Raw genomic sequence first — 14,533 nt, forward strand, 5'->3', positions numbered from 1 at the left:
CCCCGCCATGCTAGACTCAATCCCAGGACCTGAGCCAAAGGCAGATGCTTAACTGACTGAGCCACCTAGGCGCCCCAAGATTTGGTTTTGATAAGTAGTTGCTGACCTTTGACTCCTTGTGTCTGGGGCCTGGTGGTGGTGCTGTTAAAATGGAAGAGTGTGGAGCACAAGTGCTGCCTTACAAGTTCTGTGTATTCATACACATAGGACCATGCAAAGTTCTGTTGGCAGCGGCGGCATCATTGTTGGTCCTTGAGGAAAAGTGTAGGTGTAGGATGTAGGTGCTTGGAGGGACCTCTTTCTTCCTGCTGACTCAGGATGTCCTGGCCTTAGCGACCGAGCACACTGGCCCCTTTCTGACAGGTCCTTCTCTCTTTCATGGCTCCTCTCTTTTTTTTTTTTTCTTCAAGATTTTATTTATTTATTCATGAGAGACAGAGAGAGAGAGGCAGAGATGCAGGCCCCATGCAGGGAGCCTGACGCGGGACTTGATCTGCAGGATCAGGCCCTGGACTGAAGGCGGCGCTAAACCGCTGAGCCACCCGGGCTGCCCTCATGGCTCCTCTTTTAACTTCGAGCTTATACAATGAGAGAAATGGGGCCCCTAATGGGGCCCCAGCGCAGGCAGGGATGATCGCAGAGTCGTCAGTCTACAGAGGCCCAGCACCACGGGAGATCTTGGGTCAGAAAGCCTTCCTCCCCTGGTGACCAGACTTGAGTCTCCAGCCTAAAGGTCAATCAGGGAAGTGTTGGTTTAGCACAAATGCCTTTCTTTTTGCTTCTATCTGTATCTTTTTGTCACCCTGCTGCCAGAAAGTGGTCTTTAAAGTATGCCATGAACTGGGGGAGGTGCTTTGTCGCTCCTGGGGTGGGTGTGCAGAGCCTGGGCAAGGTCAGCCGCTGGCCGGTTGCGGGGGCCCACACGTGGTTCTGCTAAGATACCGTGGATGTGATCACTAGCTGGCAAGTTCTGTTACTTGGAAAGTCGGCTTGTGTAGCAGATGGCTCAGCTGACTACCAGAGATTTCCTTTAAATAAGGCTCTAGTAACACTTGAAAATAATATTCTCGTGGAGGATGTTTAAATTATGGTTAGCTAGAAATGGCCCAGGACGGGGTCATGGGAGGGTGGCCAGAAGGTCCCATAAACTGAGAATGGGGGAGCGAGGCCAGCTGCAGGAGGCGATGCGGTGGGGGTATGCATAAGGGTGCCCGCCATCCCTGGACCCCTCTGTACTCCTTCTGTGTCACGCACTGCACCCTCTGCAGCGTCGAGGCTTTGCTTGCCTGCCTGCCTGCCTGCCAGCTATTTGGTTTTGATGGAGTAGTGAGATCAACTACAGGCTTTTTTTTTTTTTTTTTTTTTAATAAGCCAAAATGGTGATATATTCTAAGGCACAGAAAAAAAGATTGTAAGAAATGCTTGTCTAGAGGGGTCATTTTCAAAAGCAGCAGAAAAATAAAGCATAGTGCCACCTGAACACATAGAGCATGACTGTTTCTATTTTTAAAAGGCTGGTCTGGCTGCGTAAAAGGGGATTTAGATTTTGGAGTGACAAGATCTATCTGAGCCTCTGATTCTTTGCATTGGAAGAGCCCATGTATCCAGGGCAGTGGGGAGAGGGGTCTCTCTCCCCGGTTTTTCTAGCTAGGCTGTCAGACCTGGTGTGGAATCGTTGTGATTGGTGTCAGAGATAAATGCTTTCTGGGGAGGTGAAAGCACTGAGGGGGCAGTGAACATCTGGGCTGTGGCTTAAAGAGGTTCCCTCATTCAACACCATCTGAGCTTTGGAGTCATCTAAGGTGGATCAAATGGAATCTTCTACTCTGCAGATTGCATCCTCTGACAGCAAAGTACAAACCCTGGGCTGGATTGTACACAGCCCAACTGGCAGGAGTCGGAAGACACCAGCCATTCAAGATTTAAGCGCTTAAGGAATTCTCTTTTACTTTTTACCTTGGGCTCAGATAATAAGAAGATCTATGTCTTAATCCTGGGCTGAATTCATAGTAAAAATGCATCTCAACATTTGAAGGTTGCCTTGGTCTTAAAAAGTGAGAGTGGATCCCAGGCTGAGTTAGGAGTCCTGGGTTCCGATCTCACCAGGGCCCCTCACAGAGAGAGGTCCCTGCCACTCTGCATGGCCGAGTTCCATTGTTTCCCCTTAAATCCGGCCTGACCTTTCTGTCCACACAGATACATCTATCAAACAGTAAACCCCACCCGATGCTAGTGGTGCTCACCCTGCAGACCCACAGGCAAGGCACTGCTGTCTCCCTCCCTCTTACCTCCCTCCCTGTCTTGTGATTATGTTAAATCACAAGACCTTGAAAAGACCACTGTTTCACAGCTTCTTGAGTTCTTTGAGGACAGAGACTGTCTTCTCACCGGGTCGTATTGCAGTAGGTGTCCGGCGTGTATTTAAAGAGCAAATGAACAAGTAGAGAAGTGAATGAGTAAATGGAAACTTGCTAGGTGTAGAGATCATTAACATTTGATTAGTGCCAGGCTCAGTAGTACTCGCACATTTCTCTCTTCCTGGTCAACAAAGTAAATGCTGATGCTTACGAAGTCAGAAAACGCCTCTGTGGCATGATGATGGGCACAGGCAATGTGACCCCAGGCTCAGCTCTCAGCAGCCAGCTGTGTAGCCTTGGGGAAGGCACCCACCCTCTCTCAGCCCTCCGCATCCATGTAACCTGCTGGGCTCAGGGAATGTCATTGTAATAGCTGATTATTATCCCACTCTGGAAGTTGCTGATTCCCGGGTCTAATCAAAGAGGGCTTTTTATCCAAACTGAAGGTAAGACTGATCTGTCCTGGGAGGGTTCTCTAACTTTGCACTTGCGGAGATGTCAGAGGTGTTCCTCTTGAACCTTTGGGTGCCAGAGCTTGCAATGACCCTATGATTGTGGCAGTTAGGTACAGCCACTGGGGGTGGTCAGATATGTTTTAAACTTTTAAAAATTTTTTTATCTTTTTTAAAGATTGATTTATTCATTCATGAGAGAGAGAGTGAGAGAGATACACACACAAGCAGAGACAGAAGCAGGCTCCATATAGGGAGCCTGATGTGGGACTGGATCCCAGGACTCCTGGATCACACCCTGAGTTGAAGGTAGACGCTCAAACACTGAGCCACCCAGGCGTCCCATAACCTATTTTTTTTTTTTAATGGGCTTTATTTTTTGGAGCCATTTTAGGTGAACAGCAGTACTGAGGAGAAGGTACAGAGGGTTCCCACATACCTCCTGCCCCTACACGTGCATAGCCTCCTCCACTACCTACATTCCTTCCAGAGTGGTATGTTTGTTACGATCGCTAAACTGATGAGGGCATGTTGTTATCACCTAGAGTCTATAGTGTACCTTAGGGTTCACTTTTGGTGTGCATTCTATGTGTTTGGATAAATGTATAGTGACACATGTCCACCATTATGGTGTCATATGGAGTGTTCTCCCTGTTCTAAAAATCCTCTGCTCTGAAGAATCTTCTTAAAAAGGAATGGGATCTGGCGGCCCCGGTGGCTCAGCAGTATAGCGCCGCCTTCGGCCTAGGGCCTGATCCTGGAGACCTGGGATCTAGTCCCATGTCGGGCTCCCTATGTGGAGCCTGCTCCTTACCTCTGCCTGTGTCTCTGCCTCTCTCTGTCTCTCATTTAATAAATAAATTTTGAAAATAAATTTATAAAAAGGAATGGGATCACCCTAGCAAGCTTTCTGATCTATCTCACTAAATCTGAATAATTTCCCTTTGAGGTAAAATCCAGGAATCCTAAGCCATAATCTCCTTCATAAGAGACCTCGCCATTCATCTTTGTATCCCCTTCAGTGCCATCAACTCACTATTTGGTGAAAGAGGAAACTAGGGCTTGCAAACAGTCATAGAATCCCAGAATGATGCCTTGCTGTGAGCACTTTGCCCCCCAAAAGCTTTTCTCATGTGTCTTTGGCATTTCCAGGCCTCGAGAAGCCTGTGTAAGCATCCAGCTTAATGAGTGGACACCATAGTCATAATATGTATGACATTCTTGCTGTGGAAACTTCTAAGCCAGCAAACAGAAACCCCTATGTTCAGGAAATCATCAAGAACTAATGGGTTGATCAGCTATATGACAATACTGTGTGGCATCAGGTCATCCCAAGAACCAGGATCTACAGAGCCAAATGATAGCAAGTGGGGATATTTGGTGGAAGAGAAACTCAGTGTTCAATATTTAGCCCTTAGCACACCATGCCTGTCACACAGGTCTTAGCTCATTTAGTCCTGGTGGGAATGCTGAGTTTAAGTTTGATTTTTTTTTTTTGCATCCCCACCTTCCAGGTGGAAAATCTGAGATGGCCAGGAAGTGGACAGGCTTAGACAGGCGAGTCTTCTTTCTTCCTGCTCTGAGCCAGTGTTCTTCTACCTGTTAACTGTCCCCCGCCTTTTCCCACACATTGGGAAAATACCCCTACAACATTTTATTAAGATTTTATTGGGATCCCTGGGTGGCGCAGCGGTTTAGTGCCTGCCTTTGGCCCAGGGCACGATTCTGGAGACCCGGGATCGAATCCCACATCAGGCTCCTGGTGCATGGAGCCTGCTTCTCCCTCTGCCTATGTCTCTGCCTCTCTCTCTCTCTGTGTGTGTGACTATCATAAATAAATAATAATTAAAAAAATTTATTTACTCATGAAAGAGAGAGAGAGAAGCAGGCTCCATACCGGGAGCCTGATGCAGGACTCGATCCCAGGACTCCAGGATCACGCCCTGGGCTGAAGGCAGGCGCTCAACCGCTGAGCCCCCCGGGCTGTCCTGCAACATATTTTTAGGAGTGAAACCGCATGGTCCTCGGAGGGCAGCGATGGGAGCGGCAGCATCACCGGGAAGCTCCCACCCTCGGCCCTTCCTTGCTCTCTCCGTCCCGAGGAGCGCGCACTTGTTCCTCCCAAGCACAAGTGTGTGAGTAACCGGTACCTGAGAAGCCTTGCTTTTTAAGGAAGTCCCTGCTTGAGTTGCATCCTCTGCGGCCCTCCAGGTAACAGGTGAGGGGCGGCCCGCAGATTCGGTTTTGCCGGCCACTGCCCGGGGGCTGCAGGGGGAGCGCGGGCCGGGAGGCCCCCCGGAGGCTCCGGTCCGCGCGGCGGCGATCCAGCCCGGCGCTTGTGCGTGTCCGCGGGCCGCGCTCCCGCCGCCGCCGCCGCCGCCGCCGCCGCGCTCCCGGGACTCGGCCGCCGGGCTGGGCGCGCGGCCCACGGTCGCTCCACGCCGGCCCCCGCCCCGCCCCGGCGCGCATTTCCATTTTAAACCGCCGCCCGCCCGCCCTCGGCTGCAGCCGGCGCCGCTGCCCGCGTCCCGGCCCGGGAGTGGCGGGGCTGCGGGGCGCAGAGCGGGGCGCGGAGGCCCGGAGGCGCGAGCCGGCCCCGCGCCGGAGACAATGAAGCCGCGGGCGCCGCCGCCCGCCCCGGGCCCCGCGCGCCGCGCCCGCACCTGCCGCCGCCCCCGCGCCTGACCGCCCGCCCCGCCCATGGCTCGGCGCCCCGGGCCCGGACCCCCGCACTCGGGCCGCGCCGCGCACCGGCCGGCGGGTGCCTCGGGCGCAGACCTCGCGGCCTGAGCGCCGCCCTCGCGGCCGGCGGGGGGCGTGGGCCCCGCGGCGCGCCCTCCCTCCCTCCCTCCCTCCCTCCCTCCCCTCCCGCCCCTTCCCCCCCCCCCCCGGCCCGGCCCGCGGCGCGCTGGAGGCGGCGGGGCCCCGGCGGGCGGCGCGCTGGAGGCGGCCGCGGCGCCGGCGACATGTACCTGCTGGACGGCGGCGAGCCCGCGCCCCCGCCCCCGCCCGCCGACGCGATGCCGCGCGGGGCGCCCCGGAAGACCGTCTACCGCATCTCCGTGACCATGGTCAGGAAGGACCCGCTGGCCGCCCCGCGCCCCGCTCGCAGGCCCCGGCCCCAGCCCCGGCCCCGGCCCGCGCGCTCCCCGGACGCCCCCGGGCGGCTGCTGGAGGAGGCCGAGGCCGAGGCCGAGGAGGCGGCGGCGGCGGCGGCCGCTGAGGACCCCGAGGGCCGCCGGCCGCGCGCCTGGGCCTCCCGCACCTTCCGCACCCGCAGCACCGGGCAGCTGGAGCTCGGGCGGCTCCGGCCCTGCGCGCGCGCCCCGCACCCCGCGGCCCCCGAGGCGGCGCCCGGCAGCCCCGACGCGGACGCGGACGCGGACGCGGGCCGGGCCGCGCCCCTGCGCCGGAGCCTCAGCTGCAGGCACTGGGGCGGCCCCGAGGCGCCGCGGAGTCGGGCCCCGGGCCGCGGGAGGCGCCACAGCAGCGCCGGGAGCCTGGGCTGGGCGCCGGGGGGCGAGGCCGCGGCGGACCCCGGGACGGCCCCGGAGCCCCCGGAGCCCGCGGCGCCCGCGCAGCCCGCCGCGGAGAAGCGCAACACCCTGGACGTGGGCGAGGTGCTCAGCAAGAACGCGGCGCTGTCGGAGCTGGAGCGCTGGGAGCGCAGCCAGAGCAAGAACCGCACGCTGGACAACAGCGACCTGCAGCGGCTGGAGCGCGCGCGCGCCGCGGCCGCCTCCGAGCACCGCCTGCTGCGCTTCTTCAGCGGCATCTTCGCGCGCAGGGACGGCGCGCCCGGCGCAGGGCCCCCTCCCCGGGGCGGCGCCGCTCGGCCCCGCGGCTACTTCAGCAGCCTGCGGCGGGCCCCGGCCGACGCGCACTCGTCCAGCGCCGAGAGCATCGACGGGTCCCCGCGCAGAGGTGGGCAGCGCGGCCGGGGGGCGGGGCGGGGGGCCTGGCCGGCCTGGCAGGTGCGCGCGGACCCGGGAGCCGCCACGCGGGACTGCGGAGCTCCCCCTTGCCCACGGGGCGCGTCCGCGGCAGGCGCTGCGCGTTGCCGAGAGCTCGCCGGCCCCGCTGTGCGCTGGCGGCCGGGGGCACCTGTGCGCCGCGGGAGACTCGGCCCTGCAGCCGCTGGCTGGCTGCACAGGTGCTGCTGCACGGCCTGGAGCAGCAGCCTTCCTCTCGGCTGGTTGCTTTCTCCCTCCCTCCCCAAGCCTACCCCCCCCCCCCCCCCCGTAGGCGCGACCATCCATGGTTTGGCAGCTCTCCTCTCTTGGGTTCCTGCTAAAGATGCTGCACCCCGGTGGTCAGGGATACAGGCCTCTCCCCGCACACAGCCTCCGGTGTCTTAGCAGGAGCGCGAGGCTGGGACCGGATTCTGTGTGCAAACAATGCAACCTACCGTACAGGGAGGATAAATAAATAATCACAACCCCGAAGCCTATTCCGAAACTTCACTTCCCCGTTGTCCTGTGCCCTCCGACAGGGACCTCATTAGGAGAGGTTTTGAAGGGAGGTGTGACCGTGTTCTCTTGCAAGCGTTGGATAATCTGGTGGTGTTTGGAGGTCGGAAGTTGCAAAATACAGATGCCTTCCGAGTGAGAGTGCAGGGTCATCACCCTACAGGGAAGAGGCTAAGGCTGAGTGGAGGTGCTGGGTTGTTACACCCTGCTCTTGTTGGAGGTGGAGGGTGTGGAGAGAGATACTGTCCCCTTACAGTCACCGCGGAGAAGTCTGTTAGTAACATGCCTGTGCTGATTAGCAAACCCTGCTGCTGCTGCTGCGAGAGAGGAGGTAGGTGAAGCACTGCAGCATGGGGTTTTAATTAGAGATTTTCAGCTGGTGACTGACCACACCGGGAGAGAGTATTCCTCCCTGGGGGGTTTCACAGGTTAGCTGACTGCCCAGGGTGAGTATTCAAACAGCTGTTACAAAGAAATCGCCCACCTCTGCAAAGCATTCTTAAGGTAAAATGAAGATCCGTAATGTTATGTTGTAACATGCTTCTGATGAACCTCAGAATGTGCTAGAGCATATTTGAAATTAAGCATCTAGTACAGGGTAGTAGAGTTAAAATCTGAAATTTTCTTTTTACCGGTAAGGTTGTGACGCAAAGTTACGTGTTGCAAGGCTTGCATTAGTTTAACTTGCCATGCACATCTGGGGGTTAATCTGCTCTTCTGGAATGTTTGGGAAGGGACTGTGACTCCATCCCTTCCTGCCTGCCCTTACCATTCTAAAAAAATGAGGAGTTATTTTGTTAAAGTTGGTTTGTGTCAAGTTGCTACTGCTGTTCTTTGTGTTCCTGAAGTTCAGGGCCGGGTTCTACCTATAATAGCAGGCTGGGTCTTTGTTTTCCTGGGTTTGGTGAAAATAGTAATTAGCTGCTTGGGTTCCAGACAAGTACCGTGGTGGGGGTGGCGGGTGATGGGAAATGCACACACATGATTTAGATTGAACACATTTCATTGTGCTGCCTATTGCTGCAAGTTAGAAATATTGGGGTTTGGATATTTGTGCCCTGGTCAGATGGACTGATAATACTTTTGGTAAGTATAGGTGTGGAGTGTGTTGGAACTTTTCCCTTGAGGGCGGTGTAAGATGATAATAGTAATAATCATAATGACGCCTGGTTTGTTTGTTTCTTGTGGCCAGCCCCTCTCGGGGTGGAATTACTTTGGTCTGAGACATATCACTAGTTAGCGTTGTGGGTTGTGTGGAAGAACTGAATGTGAATGGACTGGGTTATAGCACCCACAGTCCGAATTCCAGGACCTCACTTTACTCTGAAGTTCTAGGTAATCAAAGAAAAAGCCGCATCTCTCACCTGCCTTTGGCTATAAGGCCTGGAGCAGGGTCTGTGTTTTGGGGGTTTGGTAAGGTCCGTGGCTCTTACTACAAAGGTGCATGCAGCCCCTTTATTACACTGTTTACCTTTTTCTGTATTTGCTTCCTCTGATATAAATTGTTCAGAATTAGGTGCTATTTAAGTGAGGTTTTGAATTTAAGGTAAAATGCTATGAAGTAGTAACACTTCAATGCAGTGGAACCCAGGCTCAATTTCCCTGTGTCCAAGGGCACAGGTCCACAAAGTCTTTCTTAAACCATGGAGCCAGGTAGGCTTGCAAGACTTAGAAAATTCGGATCTTAGGAAGGTAAAATGCTGTGTGTTACAGAACACCGCATGGATAGTGGGGCAGCCTTCTGCAGTCAGACACTAATAATGTGCAGCAAAGCCTGAGATGCTCACATTCAGCGTGATAAATATGCTTTGCCGTTAAGAGTCTTCTAAGCATTTGTGGATAAAGCTTCCATCTTCAGCCCTTCGTGGATTTCAGAACTATTCTGAAACCAGAACGCAGCATATACATCATGAATAGCATCTCTAGCTTTCTTTAAGTCTTGGGCCCCAATGTATTAAAATTTGAAGTTCCTTCAAGTATAAAGGAAATGAGAGGACGCTTGTCATTGAGGCAGGTTTTCCTTTCCTTCGGCTCCTTCAGCTATTAAATTGTGAATTGGCTATGGGAAGATAACTTCCAAAAACAAGTAACTATTACATCAGATAGTTTACTTGGCTTCTTAGAATTGCGTGGTTCATCTTAGACAAGGTACCTACACTAGTAGTGGGGAAGGACGACAGTCTTTTAAAACACACAGGCTTACACATCACGTGCATATATGGTTTTTCCTGTATTCTTAAGGCATTAAGATGAAAAGATTGGAGCACCTGCTTTTGTAGGATGGTTCTCTTGTACCTTTTAATCCCTATTGAGGCTTTTCTGCTTCCTTTGACTGTTACACACCTGCTTCCCAGAGACTCATGGCCGATTCCCCCCCTTCTAACCATTGGAGGCCCCAGAATGTTTCCGAGCCCTCTGTGTCGGATCAAGGGCAGTTTCCTATTACGTGATACCCATGTAGCAGGGCAGAGTCTGTTGACACAAGTATAACTTAATGCAAAAAAAAAAAAAAAAGATCTAATAAGTGATTGATTACATTGTAGGGTGTTACTCCTGGCACATGCTGTCTGCATTCCCCCTGCCTGCCGGTACTCCCTGGAACCAGCTGCAGGCAGTGCTCATGTAGGGCTGCAAGTGTCTTCGGGATATTCTGTTGCTGTCCTCCAGGATTGATTGCAGCAATAAAGTGATTCATTGATAACCCTGACTGAGGTTAGCTTTTTAAATTAGTAATTTATAGCTGATTTTTGACAGCACGTTTTTTACGAGTGGCTTTGTTCTTTAATTTCTGATTTCCTTCATTTCTGTCGCTCAACTTGTGCAGCTTGATAAGACTGTTTTACAGTTTGGGGGGGGGAACCTTCAGAGGAGAAAGAGAGGAAGCGGTAATTAAATGAAATAGAAATTACTGAAATAACTTGGTACATTTTTATTTTTTAACTTGATTTGTTGCTGAAAAGGACATACGTGATTTTAAAGATACAGTATAATTCAGAGTTTCTCGTTTGAAACACTTTAAACTAATTATGTACTCTGTATTTGGGAAATCACATGCTTTTTTATAAATGACTCTAGATGGTAATTTAGGAAAATCTTCATTGTTTTTGTATAAGGTCAGATTGCTTTCCTGGAGAACAGAGCAGCCCACTTGGGATCCAGGCAGAGCTGCCTCGACAAAGGTCAGCCAGGGACGCTCTAGGCAGGCCCTGGAGGTTTGGACGGTGTCTTGCTGCATTAATTTCCTCAATGTGGAGTCCATGTTTCAGCATACCCACCTGTTAGCACCTTTCTTTAGGTCAGCCTGGGCCCGGAATATCTTGACACCAAAGAAATGTTTGAAAGTACATCTGCAAGAGAGGTCTTAAAATTTCTTACCAAATCAATTGGCGTCTTGCAACAAAATCTGGTTGGTTATATAATTAATAAATGTGTTTTGTTTGGAAGTAGAAGACTCAACTGTTAACCACCGGTAATACTTAACCCCCCCACCCCCCTTTTTAGTTGTCTTGGTTTTCTGTTGTATTAACAGATATTTATTGGGTTTCTGTGGTATGTTATGAACAGGAGGAAGGAGCTAGAGCTAATTAAAGCATAAGTCCTGTCTACTGGAGTCCCGATAGTCTTTTGGGGGATGGAGAAGTTCTAATAAATCACAATTTTCATGGGATACTTAGGGGAAGGTATTACTGTATTTCTCTGCACAACATACCTCCGTTAGAGCGCTGGTAATCCCAGTATGTAGTAATAACCTCATTTACATACTTGCCAGTTCTAATAGTGGATCCCTCCTGGGCATTACCCATGTTATTTCTCTTTTTACCACGGAGTTAAGAGTACTGTGCTTGTTGGCTCCTGGATTTATTATTATTATTATTATTTTTAAGATTTTTAATTTTACTTGAGAACGAGAATGTGCGTGCACATGAAGCAGTGAGGAGAGACAGAGAGAGAAAGAGGGAGACGCCCCACTGAGCAGGGAGCCTGATGTGGGACTCGATCCCAGGACCCTGAGATCATGACCTGAGCCGAAGACAGATGCTTAACTGACTGAGCCACCCAGGCGCCATGGCTCTTGGACTAATAAGAGCCAATAAATGTTTGTGAGTGAGATTACTGAGAGGACTAGGGGACACAACAAGGGAAGCAACTGCTCTTGAGCAGGAGAAGGAGTTAATGAAGACCTCACAGAGGGATAAAATGCTTTGGGTCTTGTAGGATTACTAGGAGTTTAAAAGAGAAGATTCTCCACCAGCAGGTTGGTTGGAGTTTCTGTAATTAACATCTAAGAAGTCATTCCTGTTCCTTAAATCTATATGATTAGCGGGGATCCCTGGGTGGCTCAGCGGTTTAGCGCCGCCTTCAGCCCAGGGCGTGATCCTGGAGATTCGGGATCGAGTCCCACATTGGGCTCTCTGCATGGAGCCTGCTTCTCCCTCTGCCTGTGTCTCTGCCTCTCTCTCTCTCTCTCTCTGTGTCTCTCATGAATAAATAAATAAAATATTAAAAAAAAATCTATATGATAACCAACATCAAGCATAGGAAAGGACATTACAGCTTCCACATGAGTTTTGTTTTGTTTTTGGCATAAGTTATTGTTTATGGTAGGAAATCTCCTTTAGGCTGTTTTTTTTTTCTCTTTCATGATTTGAAACAGTCATTAATTTAAAATGATGTCACAGTAAAATAAGAGTAAATAAAGGTTTTCTTTATAAAGGACAGTGACTGAGAGAGAAAGTATGTACAGCTGTAGTTCTGTCCCCAGGTGATGAACAGAATTGGTATTAAGGTCAACAGATTAGCAAAAAGAAGGGAGATTATTGTCTTTGGATCATTTTGAGAGAAGTACCATCTGCCCGCCATAGTTCTGCTCTGGGCTTTGTTCAGCTCAAATCCGAGTCGGCTGTGGGTGTCGATGTTTGTAGGTGACGGCCCTGGAAATTCTGTGTCTGGTTAGGTTTTTCAGTTGACAGAGGCATTCACATCAGTCCTCTTCACTCCTGTTAAGTAAGGATTAACATACATGCCTCTATAATTAAACATATGTTGGTCCCCGTCCATAATCTCTCGTTATTTCCATTATTTGTAGTTGGTTTTCGATTCTAACATCACTGATGGATCTAAAGACTCAGAGCTTATGGAGAAAATCAGATTTTCTGGGTTGGAAAGTAGACCGCTCTGCTCACTCATTCTGCACCGGGCGCCTTAGTGAGAGGCTTGTGAAAGGGATCCTTTGGCCTCTCGTTGTCTAACAAACGCAGATCGTTATAAAAGGTGCATTTCAGTCGGCAGGAGTGAAGGGAAAGTGAAGGTCCCTTTCCTGCACAGTCCTCTGCTGGGGGTCGTACCAAGTCCTGAATCTGTTTCTGCTGTGATAGAAGGTGCAAGACTTTGCAGGCCACGGTGTGCCGCTCGTTTGGGTGAGCACGCGGGACTGCTCCCTTGGTTCGGTGGATTGTCTTTGAGTGCCAGTGGGACATGGTCATTGGAGCAGACGCTCACTTGTTTGAGATGGTCGTCAAAGGGAGTCTTGTGTCCCCTCTGTGGCTGTCCCTGCTGACCAACTCCAGAATGTGGAGTCCCTGCACGATGCCCCCAGCCTTTCTGGTGCGGCTCCCATTCTCTCCAGTTCCTCTCCCAGATCAGACTCACTTAGATGCCACTTCTTCAGCTGATGGGGCAATAGCCGGGATTTATCCAGTTTGTAGCTTCCTGTTCATTTAGCAAGGGCTTTGTTTTTTAAGTTTCTATTTATTTGACAGAGCACACAAGCAGGGGGAGCTGCAGAGAGAGAAAGAGCATCAGCTCCCCGCAGAGCAAGGAGCCTGACACGTGAGGCTCCATCTTCCCAGGACCCCGGGAACACGACCTGAGCGAAAGGCAGATGCTTAACCCACTGAGCCACCTGGGTGCCCTTAGCAGGGGCTTTAAAGCAGCCAAACACCAGTCGGTCTGTGAAGTATGTGAAACAGGATTCTGGACTTAGGGATGCTTACCTGTGATTTGCTTTCCAACAGCTCACGTCCCGCTGCCTTAGAAGCAGGCACAGTTGCTGGTGTGGGAGCGAGGCTGCTTCTGTCTCCTTCCATGCCATGCAGCAAGCTCATCCGTAGCTCCCAGATACTTGGAGCCTCCTTCTTCTGATGCCTTTAGTTCCCAAACTAGAATCCCCACCGTCTGAGACTCTGATCCTTCCTGTATTCAAGAGTAGGGACCGAATCTGGTTTCTTGATCTGGTTCATGGAAGATTCTGGAAGCTGAGTTCATTGAAGACACTGGAGATTTCTAATTTGAAAGGGAAGCGTGGGAGCATGGAGACTTGTCTGCCAGTATTTGAGAAGCAGACATGAGAAGGACCCAGTAGTCAGCACTGACGAGGGAAACTCCCAGGGAAAGGGATTTTTGCCTCAGAAGTAGACAGGCACTTCCTAAGCCCTCACACTGTGGAAAAGGCCACCTTCTCGTGAAAAGTTCCTGTCCCTGGAGGTGTCCGAGCCTAGGCCGGCCGGCAGGGGTATGCGGAAGGGGTGCTGGGTTTGTTGTCTGGGGGCTTAGAAAGCCTCATCCCAGTTTTAAGGTCAAGAGTCCCTTCAGGATCTAGGATTTTGATGCTTTTGTACCTGGTGTTCTCGTAGGAAGTGACTTTCTCCCAAGCTCCAAGGAATTTCTTCGTCCTCTTGCTTGTCTGCAAACCCGCCCCCACTGGGGCTCCTGCTCTCTTCTCCTGGCTGATCTGAGAGGTGATAAGAGCTCTGCTGCCCAGAAAGAGTCTCCCTCCCTGTCCCCTTGCCCCCCTGTCCCCCAGCTAGAACTTACTGGGTTCCTGTTGGGCCATTGAGCCCCTGGAGCTCCTGATGCTGTTTGTACCAGGGTGGTGGCAGATGTCTGAGCGTGGCCTCAGAGCATGTCCTCCTTGCTCACTTTCTCTGGGTGCCCCCACTCAGGGGCATGTGAGTGATCCCACAGAGGTGGCGAGAAGGAATGTTCTACGCAGCCTGGGAGATTGTCGGTTGCTGTGTGGAGAAGCAGAGTCGGTGGGGTAGGTTTAGTCTGGCTTTGGCTGCGACACGCAGGCTAGCACCGTGCCCCCATGTGTCACGTAACTGCCCTGAGCCCCATCGGCCTCCTGCGCTGAGGGAAGGCGTTTACCCCCCACCTGGCTAACTCTCGCCGAGGCCAGAGCTGGGCGTGAGAACACGTGCTAAGCCGTGTGGCTCCAGGCATCGGCTTTGCTTTACAATTACTGCCTCTGAGAGGT

The 14,533-nt window shown here is 52.2% G+C and overlaps 1 protein-coding gene across 8 annotated transcripts in view; it reads left to right on the forward strand.

Moving 5' to 3' along the window:
- Positions 1-14,533, forward strand: part of AGAP1 (ArfGAP with GTPase domain, ankyrin repeat and PH domain 1) — a 529,451-nt gene that overhangs the window by 138,438 nt on the left and 376,480 nt on the right. For 2 of the 8 annotated variants that reach the window (XM_077869327.1, XM_077869328.1), the window contains exon 1: positions 5,750-6,733. The exons of the other annotated variants lie outside the window; for them this stretch is intronic. In XM_077869327.1, coding sequence (XP_077725453.1) covers positions 5,776-6,733 — 958 coding nt within the window. In that variant the 5' untranslated portion in view covers positions 5,750-5,775. Of the gene's footprint in view, positions 1-5,749; positions 6,734-14,533 lie in introns of those variants that run through there. 8 annotated transcript variants of the gene reach the window in all.

The sequence above is a fragment of the Canis aureus genome, chromosome 24, assembly GCF_053574225.1.
Source record: "Canis aureus isolate CA01 chromosome 24, VMU_Caureus_v.1.0, whole genome shotgun sequence".
NCBI lineage: Eukaryota > Metazoa > Chordata > Mammalia > Carnivora > Canidae > Canis > Canis aureus.